Consider the following 26,167-nt stretch of genomic DNA (forward strand, 5'->3'; position numbering starts at 1 on the left):
GACTTTTCTGCTGAATCGCCAGCGTCTCACAAAGACTCTTTAATTCTTTATTCCTTTCTTGACCCCATCTGGCTTTTTCTCCCTTATTTTGCTCAAGATCTATCTTTCATTCAAATGTCCATCTGTTCCCAATGGAAACAACAGCATCTTGGTGTAGTGTGTGCGTTTGTTTTTAATGGGGGCTGTATGAATGTAATGGTAATACTGTAGAAAATAGTGATCAGTAGTTTTTGATTAACCAACCTAACATTGGTATATGAACAGAAATTTAGAAACACAATGTTAAAAGAGGTACATTTATTAGGTATTGGTTGTTTCTGTTGGGCCTGGAAATGTTACACAGCATGATGGCTGGTCACAGTATATTCAGATTCAGTGTCCAACATTTAAAAAAGCTACCCCAATCAGCCATAACATTAAAACCACCGCCTTGTTTCTACACACACTGTCCATTTGATCAGTTCCACTGCTTTCACCCTGTTCTTCAATGGTCAGGACCCCAACAGGACCACCACAGAGCAGGTATTATTATTAGGTATTATTGTCATTATATACACTGACATAGTGGTGGTGTTAGTGTGTGTTGTGGTGGTATGAGTGGAGTTCTCATTTTTAAATACCGTGTCCACTCACTGTCCACTCTATTAGACACTCCTACCTACTTGGTCCACCTTGTAGATGTAAAGTCAGAGACGATCGCTCATCTATTGCTGCTGTTTGAGTTGGTCATCTTTGGGATCTCCATTAGTGATCACAGGACGCTGCCCACGGGGTGCTGTTGACTGGATGTTTTTGGTTGGTGGACTATTCTCAGTCCAGCAGTGACAGTGAGGTGTTTAAAAACTCCAGCAGCGCTGCTGTGTCTTATCCACTCATACCAGCACAACAAACACTAACACACCACCACCATGTCAGTGTCACTGCAGTGCTGAGAATGATCCATCACCCAAGTAATACCTACTCTGTAGTGGTCATGAGAGAGTCCTGACTATTGAAGAACAGCATGAAAGGGGGCTAAAAAAGTATGCAGAGAAACAGATGGGCTACAATCAGTAACTGTAGAACTACAAGGGCTCCTATATGGTAAGTGGAGCTGATAACATGGACAGTGTGTGTAGAAACAAGGAGGTGGTTTTAATGTTATGGCTGATCGGTGTATGTTGGGAATAACTGTGGCATAAAAACCCAAACTCACTAATTAGGAGGGGTTACCACACACTTTTGGCCATATAGTAAATTTGTTAAGCTTGTGGCTATACAAAGAATAATGTCGACATTTACCATAGCTAGTCTTTGTTTCATTTCAATGGATTATTAGCGTCCAAGGGAAAAGGCTTGCTGCATCTGCCTGACATACCTTCTGTATCCGTCTCTGTTTTGTTCTGTTGGGGGATGGCGAAGTAATCAGGACACATTTTTGCTCTGGGGGATGGGTACCACTTAGACGGTCTTTTATCCTGTTACTCTATTCGGCTGTCCGACTAACCATTATTGAGGAGAGTCACCATTCAAGGGAAACAAGTCAATGTAATCCATGAGCTGCTCCGCTGTTGAATCAATTCACTGCCTTTTCTCCTGCGTCCGTTATTTATTTAGCCGTTATTTAGTCTAGGAACCTTTTACTGAGTGGAGAATAAAAAGAGTAATCACTGAGCGCTGGCTGTTTTAAGTGAATACTGCTGTGCGAAGATCATCATTAGAATCTGTTGTCAGTACTAATGGCTGGTTTGAGTGGGAAATACGATGGCACTAAATGCTGAGCCTCTCAGCAGGAATATAAATGAAGCGTAAAGTTCGGGGCAGTGCCAGGCAAAAAGCCACTGTCTTATTATGTTTATCTGTGTAGAAAATTCTCTAGGAAAAGTCAACAAACCTCTAAACCAGCTGTCAAGGTGAAAGAAATGAACCTTATGATCAGTAAATTAGGCTTGCCTGACTTGCAAAACTTTGGTTTGGCCAAACATTGGATCAAATACCCTCCAAATCAAGCCAAAAACTCCAAATACCACAGATATATAATCTTAACATCATGGTTCATACATGACACTCATGTATAATTATTGTCAACAGTTTTCTAAACAGTCTGTTCAGAATATTAACAGACACTATATGACCAAAAGCATTTGGACACCACTCCCAACAAGGTGTTTCAGCTACAACCCCAAATCAGAAAACGTTGGAAACACAGTTTCTTACATTTACTTTGACTTTTATTTGATTGCAGACAGGATCAACTTCATTTCATTGATTAATAAACATCCATTCCTGCATTTCAGGCCTGCAACACATTCCAAAAAAAGTCGGGACAGTAAAGCATTTACCACTCTGTAATGTTGTCATTCTTTTCACCACATTTAAAAGACGCTTCAGCACCGAGGATACCAAGTGATTTAGTGTTTCAGCTTTTATTTTGTCCCATTCTTCCTGCAAACACGTCTTAAGATGTCCAACAGTACGGGGTCGTCGTCGTCAAATTTTTCGTTTCAAAGTTCTCCACACATTCTCTATTGGGAACAGGTCAGGACTGCAGGCAGGCCAGTCCAGTACCCGTACCCTCTTCTTCCGCAGCCATGCCTTTGTAACGTGCGCAGCATGTGGTTTTGCATCGTCTTGTTGAAAAATGCATGGACGTCCCTGGAAAAGAAGGCAGCAAATGTTGCTATAAGATCTCAATGTACTGTTCTGCATTAATGCTGCCATCACAGAAGTGTAAATGACCTTTGCCAAGAGCACTGACACAGCCCCATACCATGACATACCATGACAGACCCAGCTTTTGCTGATAACAGTCTGGCTGGTCCTTTTCGTCTTTGGTCCGGAGCACACGACGTCCATTTTTTCCCAAAAAGACCCGGAATGCTGATTCATCTGACCACAGTACACGTTTCCACTGTGTGATGGTCCATCCTAGATGCCTCCTAGCCCGGAGAAGCTAACGCAGCTTCTGGACATGGTTAACATAAGGCTTCTTTTTTGCACAGTAAAGTTTTAAGTGGCATTTGTGCATGTAACTCTGTATTGTAGTGCTTGACAAAGGTTTGCGAAAGTAATCCCTCGCCCATTTGGTAATATCAGCTATTGTTAAGTGGTGGTTCTTAATGCAGTGCCGTCTGAGAGATCGAAGATCACGGATGTTCCGCTTAAGCTTGAACCCTTGGCCTTTACACATTGAATTTCCTCCTGATTCCTTGAATGGTTTAATGATATTATGCACTGTAGAGGGAGAAATATGCAAATCACTTCCAATCTTTCTTTGAGGTACATTGTTTTTAAACATTTCAAGAGGCATTTGTGCATGTAACTCTGTATTGTAGTGCTTGACAAAGGTTTGCGAAAGTAATTCCTTGCCCATGTGGTTATATCAGCTATTGTTGAGTGGTGGTTCCCGGAGGAAACCCAAGCAGACACTGAGAGAACATGCAAACTTCATACAGAAAGGACCCAGACCTCACCTCCCCATTGCTGTGAGGTGACAGTGCTACCCTCTGAGCCACCGTGCCGCCCCATAAAACAATGTAAAACTTATAAATGAACATATTTCACTTTCAGCTTTGTGTTTGTTTTCGCATTCATGGCTACATCCTTGCCAAGCTTATAAATGTTTTATGAGTCAGAAAGATGCCTAATCTCATTGTTTTGATGCCTGAAAAGATACATGAATAGGTCATGGTTAGATGTCGACATTTTCTTGTGGAAAGTACAGGGTTTATACAGGTATACAACGTGGCACATTCTGGATTACACAATCAGGTAATATTTTCTCCTTTCTTGCTGGAAATGAGTATGGACAATCGAGGGCGCTGTTTCTGTATATAAGTGGGTGTGATGATTAGAAGCAGGCTGTTCGTGGTGAGGTAAAGGGAAAGGGGAGGTAACTTCTCTACATGAGGACAGAGAGAGGAACAGCTCGGTGCTTTCATGTGGCAGTGAGGAACGATCAGGCTGCAGTGGAGCGGTGATACTGTTGTACTGACCAGCTGACAGACCGGATCTGGTGAACGGGCGATGCTGCGCTTTTCTCTGTACCTGGACTTTATTCTGAGCTTTTTTATCGTACAGGACTATATTTTAGATCGATGAAGGACAGTAGTTCCAGCTCGGGATCGGGGATGGCCGGCAGTCAGAGTGTAAAGTGTAAGATTGTGGTGATCGGAGACAGTCAATGTGGTAAAACCGCGTTACTCCATGTCTTCGCCAAAGACTGCTTTCCTGAGGTTAGAGACTAATTTCTGCATACATATCTGTATAATCTTGTTGTTATGCAAAATAACTATGTTAACTTGAAAGTTCAAAGCTTGGTATGGATTATTTTAGGTGGATTAGTTGTACAAAGGTGTGTTTATTGTGGCAGCTCTGATGCGCAAACCTTGGAGACAAAGGTGTCTGCGCGTCCTTGACAAAAAGCTTATGAATAAATATGGCATTTTGGTTCATTGCCAACAAGTTTATAAATCAGTCATATGCTCATATGCTCCTGTATTAGCATGAAAGACTCATAAATTCATGGTTTGACTAGTTTAGTTTGGAGAAACTTTAAGATCCTGCACAGGGCACCAACCTCTACCACATTATACACATCTGGGATGATTTGGAATCTCGCTTATGGGCCAATCAGTGTCCTCCAACATCAATGCTTGATCTTGCTTTTGAGTAAATGGGCACAAATTCCCACAGATGATGGATCCTAGTTCAATCAATGTCCTTTGTTACAGTCTGTAAGGCAGCAAGAATGTTCTTTTACTCGTGTTACTCGCATATGGGCAGCTGTAGCCTAGTGGTTAAGTTACTGGACTAGTAATCAGAAGGTTGCCGATTCAAGCCCCACCCCTGCTAGGTTGCAACTGTTGGGCCCTTGAGCAAGGCCCTTAACCCTCAATTGCTTAGATTGTATACTGTCACGGTAGTGTCAGTCGCTTTGGATAAAGGCGTCTGCTAAATGTTGAAAATGTAAATATGGGTACTTGGTTATATCTCAAAACATAGATAGATAGATACTTTATTGATCCTTTGCAGGAAATTTCTTTGTTACAGCAGCTCACATCAGACAACAAACAACTTCTTGCTTACATACAACATTCACTAACTATAAAAACAAGCAATACAAATTCACAGTAAGATTCTATATACATGTAGGTATATATTAGGTATTAGGTATGTAAACATGCAGAAGGTGGACTGGCTACTCTAAATGCCCAGGTGCAAGAAAGTAAGTGAATGTGTAAATGAGTGTGTTGTCTTGTGATAGTTTGAAGCCCTTACCAGGGAGTATTTCTGCCTTGAGCTCACTGTCAGAGCCACCATGAGACTGACCATAATAAATAGTTACATAAATACATTTTTAATTCACTTATTTAGTGCCAAAATCATTTATTTGTTTGAAATATATAAAAATAGGAACATTTTGGTACTCCGCATTTTGTGTACTGGTGTTCCAGGAATGTTGTATTCCATTTACTTGTACTAGTTAATTCCTTTTTTTGTGCAGGGCATTAACACACCCTGTACAGGATGCCATACCACCACATGGCTTCGGCCATTCCCTTTCCTTAGATATAGTCAATCATGTCTGTGTAGACAGAATAGCACTGCTGAGAATCAAACTAGGTCTCATTGGCGGTAGACTAGCACAATAGAACGCTTTGCCACCCTTTACACAAAGTACTTTATAGGACACACGTTCAATAGTGCCATATTAAGGCTTACAAGTCGGTGTGTAGCTTTAATATATATATATATATATATATATATATATATATATTTATCATTAGTTTGTCATTTTGGGAGGACCATCTGCCTTGATAAAACGTTACAGGTGTCACAATTAGTGGTGTCACATAATGTTTATAACACCAGCACCATCAGGAACTGTTGTTTACCCTAATTATGACATTATTATTGTTACCAATGTCAAATGTTTTTCCTGTGTAGAACACCAACAAAAAAACAGCATTGGATCTGTTTTTATAACCTTTATTGCTTCAGAAGAATTCTTCAAGGTTCTAGATGGTTTTATAGTTACATTAATAGATCTTAAATGTCATTAAGGGTGATAAAACCATAATACATCAAGCAGCATTTTAAAAATAAGTTTCTGGGCTACCAAAAACTTTTAAAGAAGGTATTTAAATGGCAGTTTTTAATACACAATTGCCTACATATAGAAATACATATTTTTCTTAAAGACATCTGATTATTATAAATGTATTTCACATAAAATCTGTCTTTTATAGGCATGTTGATAGATAATGAAGAAATAGATCATTCAGAATTGTTTAATTGAATTATTTTTCTTAAAAATGCTTTCATATATACACACATTACACATTGCTCTAAAATAACTAAAGAATACAGAATAATTACCCACGTATTATTTTTACAGATGTATTTTTATGTTTAAACATTCACATCGTATGTACAGTAACATAAATAATAACGTAATAATTATAATATAATGGGAGGATCGTATTTTTTATTGTTATTGTTACTTTTTATTTGTGTTTTTAATAGTTGGGGACATTTCATCCTTATTTAAATAACCTTAAGGGGCCTTGAATGCTCGGGGCCCAGCTCTGAAATTGGGTCTCTAAATGCACTAATACAGCCAAGTATGTTGACTTTGCTCCTGATTATTAACCTTAAAGTACTTTTCTGTTCCAGTATTACCACTGTAAAATCACTGTTCAAAGCCCTGAAATCTACACCTTTGAAATAATGTCAACTGTGAGCCAGGCCTATTATTTGTATGCACACCAATTACCACAGACTTATTTTAAAGTCTTATGGAAAACCCTCTAAAAAGAGTGGATGCTGTAATAGCTGTAGATCTGTAATAATGTCTATGGTTTGTTATATATGTCCAAAAAGATTATAGTCTGGTGTCCACATACTTTTAGCCACATAGTAACATATCCAGGTAGTAAAAAAATGAAATGTGCAGAAATGTTACTAAATTATTTAAATTTGTTACTGAAGGTTTTGGACAGATTTGCCATTAAATGTGTCTCAATGGCAGCAATTCGTAATTGTAGGTTATTATGTAGCTGTGGTGTTGAAATCAAATATGTGGTGTTATCCAGCTCAATTAAGACACTAATGCATTATAATTTGCTAATTTGCCTATTTGTGAGGGCAATTATATGCAAATATTATAGTTTATTTATTAATGTTGCTATATTTAACCATAGTCAGAGCATACTAACAACATAGTGGCCTTCTTTCATTCCCTTTATGTCTCAATATAAAGTATTGAATTGGTTGCCACATGAATAGTTTAAAAAGTCACTCAATTTGATATGTTTGTTTTTATGCAGAACTATGTGCCAACGGTGTTTGAGAACTACACAGCCAGCTTTGAAATTGATGCTCAAAGGATCGAGCTCAGTTTGTGGGACACCTCAGGTAAGGTTAAAGTTATTTTTCTGTCTGTACATGATCAATGATGCCCAACTGAACAACTGTTTTTACATTTACAGATTACATTTAAAGCAGATGCTTTGATCCAAAGCGACTTACAGTATACAGTCTAGGCAATTGAGTGTTAAGGGCAATGCTCAGGGGCAATCTGGCAGTGGTGGGGTTTGAAGCAGTGACCTTTTACTAACTAGTCCAGTAGCCTAACCATTAGGCTACAACTCCCCTTTTATATTCAGAGCTTTGCTTGCCCCCTGACAATAATGTTCCAGTGTGTTTACAACATCCAAGTCAGTAATAAGGGAACGTGTATGGAGCTATACTGTGTCTGGGGCTCACCAAGAGGACTGCTAGAAAGCACATGCAATTCCAGTTAGACTTCCCAGCCTGAATTTAGTTCTGGTGCTTTGAAAGATTCAACTTATTGTGATGTGATGTCAGCAGTTGAAGAGAGGTCATGTTGCCCCACAGGATTGACTATACACCAATCAGCCATAACATTAAAACCACCTCCTGGTTTCTACACACACTGTCCATTTTATGGATCATTCTCAGCACTGCAGCGACACTGACATAGTGGTGGTGTGTTAGTGTGTGTTGTGCTGGTATGAGTTTTTAAATACTGTGTCCACTCACTGTCCACTCTATTAGACGTTCCTACCTAGTTGGTCCACCTTGTAGATGTAAAGTCAGAGACGATCGCTCATCTATTGCTGCTGTTTGAGTTGGTCATCTTCTAGACCTTCATCAGTGGTCACAGGACGCTGCCTACGGGGCACTGTTGGTTGGATATGCTTTTGGTTGGTGGACTATTTTCAGTCCATCAGTGACAGTGAGGTATTTAACTACAGCAGCACTGCTGTGTCTGATCCACTCATACCAGCACAACACACACTAACACACCACCACCATGTCATTGTCACTGCAGTGCTGAGAATGACCCACCACCCAAATAATACTTGCTCTGGGGTGGTCCTGTGGGGGTCCTGACCATTGAAGAACAGCATGAAAGGGGGCTAACAAAGTATGTAGAGAAACAGATGGACTACAGTCAGTAATTTTAGAACTACAAAGTGCTTTTATATGGTAAGTGGAGCTGTTAAAATGGACAATGTGTGTAGAAACCAGGAGGTGGTTTTAATGTTATGGCTGATTGGTGTATGTTAAGCTCAAACACACATAAATTTAAAACTCAAGCAGTCCAGTCTGACTAAGGGGACCTTAAGGAGAAAATCTCAAGGACTTCATCAGATGTGATAAATGAACAGAAACATTGCTCGATAGGCATGAAATGTGAATTCTTCGAGGTCATTTGAGATGCTGACCAATACTGAACAGCTGAGCTCATTTGTGGGTATTGTTCTCTCCAGAGGGTGGTAAATCTACAAAACGAGGAGCATCTCCACCCTTCTTTTAGCATGTCTTACAGTGCAGAATCTCATTTACTGTATGATCACATGGGAATTAAAAGCAGAAGATGATGAGCACAGTTCTGGTTATCACATTCAGGCATCACATGTCATTGTTTGTATTGCTCGTATTTAAATCAGCAGTCAGTGTGCATTTTTACGACATCACCAACTGTCCGGATTGCAGCTGAAACACCTAGAGTTCACATAAATAGCAACACACTTTGGAGCTTTAGGTCTAGAGGTGTTTTCACAGTTCACAGCAAACCTGTCTGGGTGGACTGACCAGAGCAGCTGCTAAAACCTCCTCCCGTTATGGGCTGGAGGAGGGGCTGGAACAGTGACCCCTTCTGCCCTTCTGGCAGCTGAATTGGACAAAGGCTAGTAAACACAGCATGTAAACAGTGGAAGCACGTATCTCATCATGTCGTGATGATTTATGATGTATGAAATGTTATCTGTTGGGGTGGTTATCAATAGCCTGTTTTTAATTTAATGGGGTTTATGTGATAGGAAGTGAAGTAAGTCTTCATGTTTGTTTGATCCTGAGAGCATAATTTGAGCCAGAACCACAAGATGAGGAAAATAAAATGCTTTTCTGTTGCTTTATATCCGAAACAACTACGACTGGCAGGAAAACAACGACTGACAGGAAAACAATCATCCTTAATACTGCAAAGTTTGAATAGACATCTATGGCACAATTAGCTTTTTTGAGAACATGATGGACTTTATATCGTTTGACTCTTGAGGACACCTAATCAGCTGAAATATAGCCCTTTAAGCCTAGTCCACATTTACACTAATGTAACTTTAAAAAGTTACTACATGATGCCAGACCATGCACATACCCAGCATGCCAGTTTTTGTCATTTTTGCATTTCAGAATGGATGTAATTAGGAATGTAATGATGCACCACAAGACAGTTAATAACCGATTTAAAAGTTCACCAGAGCTGAGATCTGGAATACATCGTATCGAATCTCGGCTCTGCCTTGCCGGCTGAGGCTGAGCGGCCACATGAACAACGATTGGCCTGTTGTTCAGATAAGGGGGCGGGATTAAGGATGGGGACTCTCTCTCAGACTAGTGCGATTACGACCTCTGCTGGCTGGTTGGTGGCGCCTGCACGGAGATGGGAAAGGAGTGCAGTAGAGGGTGTGGCTCTCCGTACACAGCGCTGTACTGCACTGCACTCGTCAAGTGTAGGTGATAAGATATTCGATTGCTGTGCATGTGTCGGAGGGGGCGTGGAGCAGCCTCGTCCTCCCCAATCAGGAGCAGGGACCAGCATTAGTGAGAGGATGATTGACGGGCAGATGCGCTAAAGTGGGAGAAAAGGGGGAAAAAAAATCCACAATTCAAATCGATTTGACATGTAAAATGAATCGATATTCACTTTAAACAGCAGAGGGCACTGGCGCTATACACCTCACCTGGTTGACATCACCAGGTTGCCAGATTCGGGGGTTTTCAGCCAAATTGGGCTTAATTCAAATTGTTTTGCATAGTTTGCACCTACCTCAGAAATGAAAGGGCATTCATTATTTACATAAATAAAAGATAATTACAAATACAGTATTTTATAATAATAAAAGGAAACTTTGTCATAATTTGTCTTCAATTTCAGTTTTAAAAATCGGGAAAAAATCGTATTGTGAACCCGGTATCGTGAATTGCATTGCATCGTGGGTAGAGTGTATCATTACATCCCTAGATGTATAAGGTTTTGTTTAAGGTTTTTTGAGTTTTTTCTTTCGGCTCTAATCTTTAGTGGATTAATGTAATGTTTAGAAAAAAGGTCTGTGTCCAAATGCTCATGTCAAACACCAAATAGTCCTCAAAATAGTAACAACTTAAGAACTAATTGTGTAATGTATTATGTGATTTGGGACACTGCACACTTCTGGCCTGCAGGTAAAACAACTCTGTGGGACAGTCATCTTCTTAATTTCACTTTACAAATCAACAAAATATGTCATTTGGCCAGAAGGGGCAGAAACTGAGCCAGAGGGATTCTCACCCTGGAGACAATCTCTTTTCTCTGCTTCCATCTGGAAGACGTTATAGGGTCTTAAGGACACACACCTCCAGACTTTAAAACAGTGCCACTATTGCTTTAGATAAATAATGCCCTCCGACCCTCCCACTTACCTCAATATCATTGTAAACTGAAGTGCAATAACTTTACAAGTACATGTGCAATATTGCTACACTTCATTATATATACACAGACTAGGCATAACATTATGACCACTGACAGGTGAAGTGAATAACACTGATTATCTCTTCTCTTCCCAGTGGGTGGGATATGGTTGATCTGATCTGGTTGGTGTTCCAATTTGTTCACTTGGGTTAAATTTAGAGCTTTGTGCATTTTACTGCTTACTGAAGTTTTCCACCAGGCTCATCATGTCATGTTGTTATGGATCTTGCTTGGTGCACAAGTAGTCATGTCAGGATTATAAAATTTAAATTACATGCACAGAGTTGTGGAGACCACAGTTCATTTTTTGCGCATAAAGGTAGCTGCATAGATCAGATAAGATTCCTTTATTGATCCCCATGTGGGGAATGTGAGTGTTACAGCAGCTCCAGTACAGAGCAAATAAAGATAAACAAAGAATTCATAAAATAGATAGAATTAGTGCAAACTGCATTATAATTGTGCAAAAAGCAAGCAATGACAACCTTCTAGTTTGGCTGGAAGCCCACTGTAAGAAGATAGGAAACTCTGACTGGGCTCAAACTGACTTCACCCATTGGGAAGTAGGGAAGAACAAAGGGCAAGCCTAGCTAATTTTAGCATGGTTCACACCCCCCATGTTTTCAATGCTTCAGGCGTTTTCCTGAGGGTTTTTCTATTCAGGTGACATTCCTGTTTGTTCTCACTTTGTTCTCTGCTGGAGTGCGCCAAGTATCTCAAGTGGATGGGGCCGAGAAACCCACACTGAAATACGACACTGTATTGTCAGTTAGGAATTTTCAGTAGGATGGGAGTGGAATGAAATAGGTTTCCAGGGATTTCTGCCCTGAACAGGATAGGAATGACCTCAATCATGTAAAGGTCATCATGTGCCTGGGCAGGACTGATGCAGATTCAGTTGGAAAAGATCCTTTGTTCTGTGTTTGTTGTGAGCACATGAGGTGATTGTGGAAAATTTGGCTGCTGTGGTAATACTTAAAAACACTGACATGTCCAAACAGGTCACAGTCAGTCACACTATATGGTCCAAAGTATGCGAACACATGGACTGTGAGCTTTTTAGACATAACAGCCCAAAACAATTGTCATTAATAAGGAGACCCTTCCTCCTTTGCAGCTGTAGCTCATTCCAAAAGTGTTTAATGGGGTTAAGCTTGTTGCTCTGTTCAGGCCAGTTGAGTTTCTCAAAGGTAAAAGCACCTTGTAGTGTAAACATCGGACTTAAGTCATTGGGATGTGTCTATATGTTTAGCCATGTAGTGTACATTTCCTTCTGATAGGCCAAGTAAGCCTTGACGTAAAATAGGCCTTTATATATATATATATATATATATATATATATATATATACAGTATATATACTGTATATATACATATATATATATATATACAGTGTATCACAAAAGTGAGTACACCCCTCACATTTCTGCAAATATTTGATTATATCTTTTCATGGGACAACACTATAGACATGAAACTTGGATATAACTTAGAGTAGTCAGTGTACAACTTGTATAGCAGTGTAGATTTACTGTCTTCTGAAAATAACTCAACACACAGCCATTAATGTCTAAATAGCTGGCAACATAAGTGAGTACACCCCACAGTGAACATGTCCAAATTGTGCCCAAAGTGTCAATATTTTGTGTGACCACCATTATTATCCAGCACTGCCTTAACCCTTCTGGGCATGGAATTCACCAGAGCTGCACAGGTTGCTACTGGAATCCTCTTCCACTCCTCCATGATGACATCACGGAGCTGGTGGATGTTAGACACCTTGAACTCCTCCACCTTCCACTTGAGGATGCGCCACAGGTGCTCAATTGGGTTTAGTCCATCACCTTTACCTTCAGCTTCCTCAGCAAGGCAGTTGTCATCTTGGAGGTTGTGTTTGGGGTCGTTATCCTGTTGGAAAACTGCCATGAGGCCCAGTTTTCGAAGGGAGGGGATCATGCTCTGTTTCAGAATGTCACAGTACATGTTGGAATTCATGTTTCCCTCAATGAACTGCAGCTCCCCAGTGCCAGCAACACTCATGCAGCCCAAGACCATGATGCTTCCACCACCATGCTTGACTGTAGGCAAGATACAGTTGTCTTGGTACTTCTCACCAGGGCGCCGCCACACATGCTGGACACCATCTGAGCCAAACAAGTTTATCTTGGTCTCGTCAGACCACAGGGCATTCCAGTAATCCATGTTCTTGGACTGCTTGTCTTCAGCAAACTGTTTGCGGGCTTTCTTGTGCGTCAGCTTCCTTCTGGGATGACGACCATGCAGACCGAGTTGATGCAGTGTGCGGCGTATGGTCTGAGCACTGACAGGCTGACCTCCCACGTCTTCAACCTCTGCAGCAATGCTGGCAGCACTCATGTGTCTATTTTTTAAAGCCAACCTCTGGATATGACGCCGAACACGTGGACTCGACTTCTTTGGTCGACCCTGGCGAAGCCTGTTCCGAGTGGAACCTGTCCTGGAAAACCGCTGTATGACCTTGGCCACCATGCTGTAGCTCAGTTTCAGGGTGTTAGCAATCTTCTTATAGCCCAGGCCATCTTTGTGGAGAGCAACAATTCTATTTCTCACATCCTCAGAGAGTTCTTTGCCATGAGGTGCCATGTTGAATATCCAGTGGCCAGTATGAGAGAATTGTACCCAAAACACCAAATTTAACAGCCCTGCTCCCCATTTACACCTGGGACCTTGACACATGACACCAGGGAGGGACAACGACACATTTGGGCACAATTTGGACATGTTCACTGTGGGGTGTACTCACTTATGTTGCCAGCTATTTAGACATTAATGGCTGTGTGTTGAGTTATTTTCAGAAGACAGTAAATCTACACTGCTATACGAGCTGTACACTGACTACTCTAAGTTATATCCAAGTTTCATGTCTATAGTGTTGTCCCATGAAAAGATATAATAAAATATTTGCAGAAATGTGAGGGGTGTACTCACTTTTGTGATACACTGTATATATATATGTATATATATATATCAAAGATCTTCTCCAAGTTGTTTGTAAGTATACATAAATAAACCTCTAGTAGAGCTCCAATGTGATGGTTCAGACTGCCATAGACTGGATACATGAGATTACATTCACATAGGTGCAAGTTTTATTCTACATCTTCTAAATTGACCATTGGCCACCAGTGCAAATCTAAACACATAGACCTACTGTAATGTTTTGTCATCTCTTTATGCGTCATTTTCTTTTAATTAAAAAAGCTATTATCTTCATTTACCAATTAGTTAAAGGGTTTTATTAAAAATAAGCTTTATTATGAGAGATGTTGTTTGCAAGACATTTGGCTTGGGTTATATACACAGCAAATGGCAGGCTGCAGGTGACAATGGCTGTCACCTTTTTGTTCACCAGACATACTTAGGAAACCAGTTGTGGCATAGAAGGATTTAGGTGATAGATTCCCTTGGACCAGGAATAGCACAGACAAGTTGTTGTTATCTACGTAATCTTGTAATGAATGGGTAATTAATTGCCCAGTTAACTGTAGGCAGTGAAATACCTAGTAAGGTATAAATCCATATGGGTCCTATAAACCAATATGTGTGATCAGTCATTTTAAGGTGTTTTAAGTAAATTAAAAATAATACTGGTTATTGGAGAACTCATTGACTTACGTTATTTATATAGAGTTACCTTGCATATATTTGAGTTTTTCACTCTCTGAAAGACAGTGCTGATCAGGTACCAGTACTATGGAAAGTGTGCTGCAAGGGAAACGTTCACTATTATTACGTGGTTGCCTAAATACTATTATTTAAGGTAATAGTCCTAGATAATTTAAATGACCTCCAACTGACTATCCTCTTCTTACAATTCGTAAGCTGCAGTAACACCTAGCAGAAGCGTGCAGTCTGTTTCCAGGATGGACATGTCTAATTTGCAGGCCAGTGGGGAGTCCAAAGACTGAGGTCGTCCACCATAATAGTGCACTAAATTTAACTATGGCAAATTTGCAAACTGTGAAGTCATTCTGGTTTTGTCTGCTTTCGCAATAATGGGACTGTGAATCATGTCTATATTTTAAGAAATACAGTACAGTAGTCTGGTTGGATGATGTGTCAAATTTGAGAAGGTAAAACATATGATTTCTTTCTTTTTAACTGGTGTGCTTGCAACTTGAGATAACATGGAAGCTTTTTTTTAAGGTTTATAAGTTTACATAACCTTTTTCAGTTGAAATGCTGTGTGTGTATACTAGATTTTGTACTGAATACATTAGAAGCCAAGTAAAAACAAATGTGTACTTAAACTATTAGAAATCACAGCAAATATGGATGGTTAATGCAATTTTAGATATAAAATTGTTTTAAAAATATGATGTTTCGGTGCTCAGGTGGCGCAGTGGTAAAATACGTTAGCGCACCAGAGCTGGGATTTCGAATACATCGTATCGAATCTCGGCTCTGCCATTTGGCTGGGCTGGGCGGTTACATGAACAACGATTGGCTGTTGTTCAGGGTGGGATGAGCTGGACCAGGGTTCCTCATAACTGATGCAATTACGACCTCTGCTGGCTGCACAGAGTCGTGGAATAATGCATTGACCAAGGGTGTGGCTCTCCGTGCAGAAAGCTGATCCGCAAATGAACTTGCCTCGTGCAGGTGAAAAGATGCAGTCGGTACTGCACACGTGTCGGAGGGGGCGTGTGTCAGTCGCGAAGCTCCTCAGTCAGCAGTGGAGGGTTGTATCGGTAGGGATGAAGCGTAACACAATCAGGGTAATTGGATACAACTAGATTAGGGGAGATGGGGAGAGGGGAAAATCGGAGAAAAAAAAAAAAGATGTTTCTCCATCCGTGGGTCAGAAGATTGTAAGTGCTATGGATATTCTAAGATAAAAATGTTTTGAAATTTATACAAATTAATTTAATTATAGAAACTTATATCTTAAACGTCACCTCTGAATTTTAAACATTTTAGAATCAGTGGGTTTAAAAGCTTTCTTCCCAAGCCAGGTAAAACGTGTCCTACTATTGCTCTGTACAGCAAGACTAATGAATAATTATAACCCTAACCCAGTATTTTTTCACATCCATATAAATTAAGTTTACCTGGGCAAACTTTAAACGAGGAAGAAAACTGATCGGACAACTAGCTTAATATCAAAACCCCAAAGTTGTTGTCGAAATATTTATTGTAGTGTGCATTGTTAGTGCTAGAGTAAGTATATTCAGACTTTCTTAGTGCTTTTGACAGGAATGATTAAACACTCATACCCGTTACTCCCAGAGAAACGTTTGTTTGTGAGAAGGACGTGGGGCTGGGGACTCGACTCCCTTCATTCAGTGTAGACTACAAAGGATCTTTCGTCAGTCAGAAATTCCTCAGATTCCTGGCACTGAGACTGAGTGCTGAATCGTGAAGCTTGAGTTTTCAAACATGAGTCGAACAGACACACTGTGACCCAAAAACCACATAATGAAGACACTTTTAGCTCTGAACAGTCGAATATTAAGAAGCGACACCAGTGTGATACTGTGTGTCAGTGGTTTGAACGTATGAGCTATAAAGACAACTTGTTATGGATATGATTTCATGCTACTGTTTGGCGTGCTATTTCTGTTTTTTTTTGTTCATGAACTATTGCAGTTCCCCAATTCTTTCCATGCAAATTTGTGCCCTACATGACCTTTAATCCTGCTTATTCTCACATAAACTTATACCCACTGTGACCCAAATATGCTCGTCTTACCCAAAATAAATGCAAATTGACATTTTCACCAAGTACTTTGCTAAACCTCCAAGTCTGGGTGAGTTTATAGTTATTTTAAACAACTTTTCTCCAAAAACAGAAGGATCTGGTGTGCATTTCTGTAAAGCAGATGGCACTGCAGTCTATTATGCTACCCCACCACTTCTTAGACCTTGGTTTAAGTCTCAGCTGTGATCTGTCTTGTTTTGGCGCCCTTTACTGTTATTATCTCATTGCACTGAGATGCAAAAGTGACACCTTGTCAGCATGAGTGATGAAGGAATACCTGGAGTATAAGATGTTCCTTTATGTGTGTTTTGACTATATACACATAAAAGCCTGATGACTGTTCCAAAAGGTGTGGTCGTCTGGGGTTGTATTATAAAATTGTATTTTATTTACTATTAATATGTTGTATTTAGGTTGGAAATACATTTTAAAGCCCTGATGAATGCTATCATGTGTATCATATTATAACATACACTGATCAGCCATAACATTAAAACCACCTCCTTGTTTCTACACTCACTGTCCATTTTATCAGCTTCACTTACCATATAGAAGCACTTTGTAGTTCTACAATTACTGACTGTAGTCCATCTGTTTCTCTACATACTTTTTAACCTGCTTTCACCCTGTTCATCAATGGTCAGGACCCCCACAGTACCACCACAGAGCAGGTATTACTTAGGTGGTGGATGATTCTCAGCACTGCAGTGACACTGACATGGTGGTGGTGTGTTAGTGTGTGTTGTGCTGGTATGAGTGGATCAGACACAGCAGCGCTGCTGGTGTTTTTAAATACCGTGTCCACTCACTGTCCACTCTATTAGACACTCCTACCTAGTTGGTCCACCTTGTAGATGTAAAGTCAGAGACGATCGCTCATCTATCGCTGCTGTTTGAGTTGGTCATCTTCTAGACCTTCATCAGTGGTCACAGGACGCTGCCTATGGGGTGCTGTTGGCTGGATATAATTTTGGTTGGTGGACTATTCTCAGTCCAGCAGTGACAGTGAGGTGTTTAAAAATTCAATCAACTCTTACCAGCACAACACACACTAACACACCACCACCATGTCAGTGTTACTGCAGTGCTGAGAATGATCCACCACCCAAATAATACCCACTCTGTAGTGGTCCAGGGAGAGTCCTGACCATTGAAGAACAGCATGAAAGGGGTTTAACAAAGCATGCAGAGAAACAAATGGACTACAGTCAGTAATTGTAGAACTACAAAGTGCTTCTATATGGTAAGTGGAGCTGATAAAATGGACAGTGAGTGTAGAAACTAGGAGGTGGTTTTAATGTTATGGCTGATCGGTAAATAGATTAAAGTCTAGAAGAATAAACTTGCTACATAAATTTAGATCTGTTGGAAACCTTGACAGCTAACATTAATAAACCACAGTAATGGACAATGCTTGCAATTCCTAAAGGAATTAATTAATGTTTCTCATTTCTTTGCTTCCTCAGGATCTCCGTATTATGACAACGTGCGACCGCTCTCTTACCCTGACTCGGACGCAGTGCTCATCTGTTTTGACATCAGCCGACCAGAGACGCTGGACAGTGTTCTAAAGAAGGTCTGTATCAAGCCCATACAATCTTTAACCATTCTAATTTTTGCAAAGCATGTTAGTTATCTGAATTGTCTTTGTGTTAGGAGGTCAAGTGGCTTTTGTAAGTCTAGACTTCAAAAGGTCAAATAAAAGGTTGTACTACTAGGCAGACTAGGAATTTGTGGGGGGTCAGGCTGTGCTTTGATTTCTCTTCTGTCATTAAAGACAAAGGATGAAGGGTTAATGACAATCTGTTTACAACTAGGTTCTAGAGATGTGACGTGTTTAAGGGGTCGAGTGCCCTATGACCTCTGAGCCATGATGTCAAGGAGACTAAACATGGTCCCATTTAAGAGAGTGGTGGGGGGTTAAGTCAAAGAACTTAGTTGCATAGTGGCATAGAACTTACGCTTAATATGCAGTGTATTTTATGCAGTGCAATCTGATTGGTTAAACCATGTTCTAACATGTTTTATTTATGAATACGTTTCTTTCATCCAGTGGAAAGGAGAGATCAAAGAATTTTGCCCTAATACGAAGACGCTCTTAGTGGGATGCAAGTCAGACCTGCGCACAGACCTCAGCACCCTGGTGGAGCTTTCAAATCACAGGCAAACCCCAGTATCATATGATCAGGTGAGGAGCTCTTTGTAATTTGGAACCAACTTCAGTTGAACATAACATTAAAACCACCTCCTTGTTTCTACACTCACTGTTCATTTTATCAGCTCCACTTACCATATAGAAGCAAAGTTCTACAATTACTGACTGTAGTCCATCTGTTTCTTTACATACTTTTTTAGCCTGCTTTCAACCTGTTCTTCAACGGTCAGGACCCCCATAGGACCATCACAGAGCAGATATTATTTAGGTGGTGGATCATTCTCAGCACTGCACTGACACTGACATGGTGGTGGTGTGTTAGTGCGTGTTGTGCTGGTATGAGTGGATCAGACACAGCAATGCTGCTGGAGTTTTTAAATACCGTGTCCACTCTATTAGACACTCTAGTTGGTCCACCTTGTAGACGTAAAGTCAGAGACGATCGCTCATGAATTGCTGCTGTTTGAGTTGGTCATCTTTGAGATCTTCATCAGTGGTGACAGGTTGCTGCCCACAGGGCGCTGTTGGCTGGATATTTTTGGTTGGTGGACTATTTTCAGTACAGCAGTGTCAGTGAGGTGTTTAAAAACTCCATCAGCGCTGCTGTATATGATCCACTCACAAACAGCACAACACACACTAACACACCACCACCATGTCAGTGTCACTGCAATGCTGAGAATGACCCACCACCCAAATAATACCTACTCTGTAGTGGTCCTGTGAGAGTCCTGACCATTGAAGAACAGCATGAAAGGGGGCTAACAAAGCATGCAGAGAAACAGATTGACTACAGTCAGTAATTGTAGAACTACAAAGTGCTTCTATATGGTAAGTGTAGAGACAAGGAGGTGGTTTTAATGAAGTCCAAATAGTGAAGATTTTCATCTCTTTACTTGTTATCATGCAGGGCTCCAACATGGCAAAGCAGATCTCAGCTCCATACATCGAGTGTTCGGCTCAGCAGTCGGAGAACAGCGTACGGGACATTTTTCACGTTGCCACGTTGGCCTGCGTTAACAAAAACAGCAAGAACGTAAAACGAAACAAGTCATCCAGAGCCACAAAGAGGACCTCACACATGCCCAGCAGACCCTATCTGGAGTCGGTAACCTCGGACATGCGGAAAGATAAAGCTAAGAGCTGCACGGTCATGTGAGGAAACAAGAGACCATGTGGTTTACAGTTCTTCTGGACGTGAGGGTGAGGAGGTGGCACAGCAACCAACAGCATCAACTGCCTTCATTCTGCGTCCCTCGCCTGTACATGATGATGATCTGGCATTTTAGGTTCCTTTGCTCTGGTCTATTCTGCCACACCCGAATTAAGCGAAGCTAAGAACGTCAGTGCAGCAGAAGGTATCATTCAGATGTTGGGAAGAGTTTTGACGCCCTGAATAATAATAATACAAAAGGACATGAATGCTGGAATGAAGTTGTGAATAGATTCCTCAGAAAAAAGAAGAAAGCATGGTGGCACTAGCCAGTCTTCTTTTTCTTAGCTCATGAAAAGGAAATGATATTTGAAGGACATATCAAGGAACTTCTCAGTCATGTTTTTTGGGTTAAAAGTGTTAATAAAATAGTTTAAAGGAAAGTGAAGCTTGTGCAGTTGATCTGCTGATGTGGAATTTCTTCAAACCTGAAGGCACTTGATGACGCCTGACACAAACACTGTGGATAAACCTGGTTCTCTTTGTTTTTTATCATCTTTGTGTTGATTTTTTTTAGACAGGGACTGGGTGGGTCTGTTTGGATACCTATAAGTAGACCTGTCACTGTTGTAATAAAATCTACCAACAATGAATAGAATAGAACACTTTTATTTGTCATATATAAAGATACAGGTGTACAGTACAACAAAATTATTTTTGTGTATCCCAGCTCATTTGAAAGCTGGGTTCAATGTGCAGTGTCCAGCATTGTATGGCACCCCTCAAGCCAAGAGGGTTAATGATCTTGCTCAAGGACCCAACAGTGGCTAAGATCCAAACTCTCAGCCTTTCGATTGATAGCCCAAAGCTCTACCCACTAGGCTACCACTGTCCCATAGATCATCATTTGCAATGAGCATTTCTAATTTCCATGACTGATATAGCCATTAGTCATGGTGAACAGTTGAACGACTGTTTAAAATAAAAACTACTTTGTTACATGTTGAAAACGTGTAGCATATGTGACTGTAATTTAGGACAGTAATATCAACATTAATGACCACAAATAAACAAATAAAGCACACAATATAAGTAGGGCCATACTAAACTTCACGTCAAGTCAATTAAACAAATTACACAAATAAATTGAATGATAGAATAAATGGAAGCTAAATTACCCAGCACAGCCTACCTTAATGGTCGAATGGCTCTTTTCATGGTTCGGAATGCGATTTTTGTAATTAGGTAGGGCTTTAAATATAACCAAATAAATGTGGACAACTGAAAAAAAGGTTAATATTGTATTATACGTGGCCAAAAGTATGCAGCCACATATCAGCCACGTCCATTGTGAAATGGGTATACATGTATAAATTGGGTATACATGTATAAATTGAGATTTATAAACACAGTATTTAAAAGGTTTGGTATGGAGGAACTACAATAGACTGCACAGAGTTTTGACCTCAACCCTAATGACCGTTTATATGATGAATTGACTTGTTGATTATGATCCAGACTTTCTCATCCATTATCATTGTCCAATTTCTCAAATGAACCGGCACACCTTCTCATGGACACGCTTCAAATTCTTGTAAATTTACAAAGAAGCAGCAACACCATGATAATGGTTACAGTTTTGGGTAGGGATGTCCAACAAGCTCTACATTCCTTTTCCATTTCATATTGTGTATTTCCAAATAAGGTCAATTCAGTCATCTCTGAAATGGGCGGCACGATGGCTAAGTGGGTAGCACTGTTGCCTGACAGCAAGAAGGTCCTGGGTTCTATCCCCAGGTGGGGCGGTCCGGGTCCTTTCTGTGTGGAGTGTGCATGTTCTCCCTGTGTCTGCGTGGGTTTCCTCCCACAGTCCAAAAACATGCAGCCAGGCTGATTGGAGACGCTGTAGTGCCGGTTCCAAGCCCGGATAAATAGGGAGGGTTGTGTCAGGAAGGGCATCCGGCATAAAAAAAACTGTGCCAAATCAATGATGCGGATCACGATCCGCCGGCGACCCCTAACGGGAGCAGCCGAGGAAATAGAGGGAGAGTCATCTCTGAAATTTCTATGAAACCAGCATTTTTATTAACTGCAGCTTTACCACCAGCCCAGGCCTCCTCCCGGGTATACAGATCTGTGAGGAACACTGCATCTACATTCTTGATGTCAAGAACCAATACTGAAACGTTTCGACAGATCTTTGGCAATTTTCCAACCACAGGCTTAGTCTTGTTTATCATACCTGGAAGACAAGAATTAACACCTGCTTCTTAGACATTCGGCCAATCTACTTCTCATGTAATGGTACAGGGCAGCTGAACGTTTTGGGAGGGGGCACAAGCTGCCTTTTTCTGGCTGGATTGCTGTGCTTTCTGGCATTATTTCAGCAATTACTGTCAATCAAATCAACACCAGCCTATAACACTCTTTACACTCCCAGCCCCTGATGTGACATAAGTGAGGGATCTCACAACCTCCTGATGTTGGTGCAGAAACAAATGTTGTACCACATAGGAGGGCCTTAACTTTAATTTCTTTATTTTAAATACACACACATTTGACACAAATAAAGGTTGTGACTGAAGGCTACTACCATAGTTGAAAAATGTCAGTTCGACACACCTTTAATTGTATTGTTAATACACACCGACCAGGCATACCATTATGAGCACTGACAGGTGAAGTGAATAACACTGATTATTTCTTCATCACGGCACCTGTTAGTGGGTGGGATATATTAGGCAGCAAGTGAACATTTTATCCTCAAAGTTGATGTGATAGAAGCAGGAAAAATGTGGGGTGTTCCTGGTTTGCAGTGGTCAATATTTATTGAAGGTGGTCCAAGGAAAGAAACAGTAGTAAACCGGTGACAGGGTCATGGGCGGCCAAGGCTCATTGATGCACGTGGGGAGCGAAGGCTGGCCCATGTGGTCCGATCCAACAGACGAGCTACTGTAGCTCACATTGCTGAAGAAGTTAATGCTGGTTCTGATTTCAGCCAAATAGAAAGTCAAATAGCTTCCACAAGACAATTTGCAACAATTTACACTAATATGCAATCAACAAAACCAAAAACATGTATTCTGTGTTCACCATTTCCATTTAAACAACGTGACAGGTCTGCTTATAGGTCGGAAGTTCTACACAGAAGCTGTCTGACTTTCCAGCAGTTGTACAGCTCTGGCAATGCTAAACTCAGATTTGTGCTTTATTTTTGTTTACCAAAGGGAAGCTTTTATTTTTGTGCCAGGGTTTCCTCTCTGATGTGCAGTCATAAGTTTTTGATATATTGTCAGTGGTAGGTAGTTCTGACTTGCCTGGAGTGTATTTCTCTGTAAGTGACTTGTCTTGTGGGTCCAGATGTTAGTGCTGTTTTGAAGCCACAAAATCCAGTGCCTCCATATGTTTATGTCGGTGTGCCCGAGCTGTTTATGGCCTGGGGGTTTAGTGTTGCTGGAAAATTCTTCAATACCTCTGCCTAATCTATCAGCATTAGCAGTTTCCTGCAAGAATCGTCACGGCTATGCAATATGCTGTCTGGTCCGTTTGGAAAATGGCTAGCCTGGAGAAAATCTGTACATCCTATTTGAAGGGGTATGTAAATTGCATTTAGCAAGCGATGTTGGATGCACAGCTATGTTCAGTATATCTAAAATACACTATATGGTTGAAAGAATGTGGCCACCTCTTCACACAATACATTTGTTGTTTTGTGTATACAGTTAATTATATACAAATATGTGCTTTCTCATCAAGCATCAGAGCACAAATTCCCACAGACATATGATTGAAAGACCCCCCCCCCCAAAGCAGCAAAAGGGGGAGAAGCAACTTCATATTAATGTCCACTGTTTTGTAACAGGATGTCCAACAAGCATATGGTCTGGTGTCCACATACACTCACTCACTCACTTTCTTAACCGCTTATGCAGTTAGGGTCGCAGGGGGTGCTGGAGCCTATTCCAGCTTTTCAATAGGGGCAAGGCAGACAATAACACCCAGGACGGGGTCGCCAGTCCATCGCAGTGCAGACACACATATACACACACATCCATTCACCTATAGGACAATTCAGTGTCTCCAATTAACCTGACTGCATGTTTTTAGACTGTGGGAGGAAACCAGAGCTCCTCGAGGAAACCCACGCAGAGAACATGCAAACTCCACACAGAAAGGACCCAGCGACAGTGCTATCCACCAAGCCACCGTGACACCCTGTCCACATACATTTAGCTATAAAGTGTAAATCAAGTACAGATGCTCTCAGCTAGGTGCCTCCAGATTTTTCCAGATGTTTTTATTCAGCTTGCAGGTGTATGCCATTGTCTGAAACTTCCAGTGTTAGCTGTAGCGCATCAGTTTATTTCACTGAATGTCTGAATGTTGTTTTTGTATTATTTGTACATGTGTACGATATGTTTCTGCCATATTTATTAAGGTTTTATTGCTTTTCTTCTTTTGAAATAAAATGCAGTGTACAGTGAAATGTTTCTTATAGTAGTTTTTTTTAATCAATAATCATAATCCATAATCATGAATTGAACATTGGGCGGGAAGAGGGACCAAATCTACTGGGGCTGGGGGATTGGGGGAGTTCCTTCCATTTTAAAACATTATTGTCTTATCAACAACAGTAATTTGGAAATTGCAGTAATTTGCTACATGCTAACAAACACCCCCCCCCCCCCACACACACACACACACTCACGCACACACAATAACTCAAAGATCTTTCTCCCCCACCCTTTTTCCTGCACTTGACTCTACATTTCATACTACACACATACAGTGTATCACAAAAGTGAGTACACCCCTCACATTTCTGCAAATATTTCATTATATCTTTTCATGGGACAACACTATAGACATGAAACTTGGATATAACTTAGAGTAGTCAGTGTACAGCTTGTATAGCAGTGTAGATTTACTGTCTTCTGAAAATAACTCAACACACAGCCATTAATGTCTAAATAGCTGGCAACATAAGTGAGTACACCCCACAGTGAACATGTCCAAATTGTGCCCAAATGTGTCGTTGTCCCTCCCTGGTGTCATGTGTCAAGGTCCCAGGTGTAAATGGGGAGCAGGGCTGTTAAATTTGGTGTTTTGGGTACAATTCTCTCATACTGGCCACTGGATATTGAACATGGCACCTCATGGCAAAGAACTCTCTGAGGATGTGAGAAATAGAATTGTTGCTCTCCACAAAGATGGCCTGGGCTATAAGAAGATTGCTAACACCCTGAAACTGAGCTACAGCATGGTGGCCAAGGTCATACAGCGGTTTTCCAGGACAGGTTCCACTCGGAACAGGCTTCGCCAGGGTCGACCAAAGAAGTTGAGTCCACGTGTTCGGCGTCATATCCAGAGGTTGGCTTTAAAAAATAGACACATCAGTGCTGCCAGCATTGCTGCAGAGGTTGAAGACGTGGGAGGTCAGCCTGTCAGTGCTCAGACCATACGCCGCACACTGCATCAACTCGGTCTGCATGGTCGTCATCCCAGAAGGAAGCTGACGCACAAGAAAGCCAGCAAACAGTTTGCTGAAGACAAGCAGTCCAAGAACATGGATTACTGGAATGCCCTGTGGTCTGACGAGACCAAGATAAACTTGTTTGGCTCAGATGGTGTCCAGCATGTGTGGCGGCGCCCTGGTGAGAAGTACCAAGACAACTGTATCTTGCCTACAGTCAAGCATGGTGGTGGTAGCATCATGGTCTTGGGCTGCATGAGTGTTGCTGGCACTGGGGAGCTGCAGTTCATTGAGGGAAACATGAATTCCAACATGTACTGTGACATTCTGAAACAGAGCATGATCCCCTCCCTTCGAAAACTGGGCCTCATGGCAGTTTTCCAACAGGATAACGACCCCAAACACAACCTTCAAGATGACAACTGCCTTGCTGAGGAAGCTGAAGGTAAAGGTGATGGACTAAACCCAATTGAGCACCTGTGGCGCATCCTCAAGTGGAAGGTGGAGGAGTTCAAGGTGTCTAACATCCACCAGCTCCGTGATGTCATCATGGAGGAGTGGAAGAGGATTCCAGTAGCAACCTGTGCAGCTCTGGTGAATTCCATGCCCAGGAGGGTTAAG

General features: G+C 41.1%; 1 protein-coding gene across 1 annotated transcript; it reads left to right on the top strand.

Moving 5' to 3' along the window:
• The first annotated feature begins 3,910 nt into the window (after window positions 1–3,910).
• On the top strand, window positions 3,911–21,067 carry LOC134323835 (rho-related GTP-binding protein RhoE-like). Its single transcript, XM_063005377.1, has 5 exons — window positions 3,911–4,214; window positions 7,311–7,398; window positions 18,232–18,341; window positions 18,819–18,953; window positions 19,831–21,067. Exons 1-5 carry the CDS (start codon window positions 4,077–4,079, stop codon window positions 20,077–20,079), a joined length of 720 nt encoding a protein of 239 aa, XP_062861447.1. The 5' UTR covers window positions 3,911–4,076; the 3' UTR covers window positions 20,080–21,067.
• Window positions 21,068–26,167: the final 5,100 nt, after the last annotated feature.

The sequence above is a fragment of the Trichomycterus rosablanca genome, chromosome 12 (assembly GCF_030014385.1).
Source record: "Trichomycterus rosablanca isolate fTriRos1 chromosome 12, fTriRos1.hap1, whole genome shotgun sequence".
NCBI lineage: Eukaryota > Metazoa > Chordata > Actinopteri > Siluriformes > Trichomycteridae > Trichomycterus > Trichomycterus rosablanca.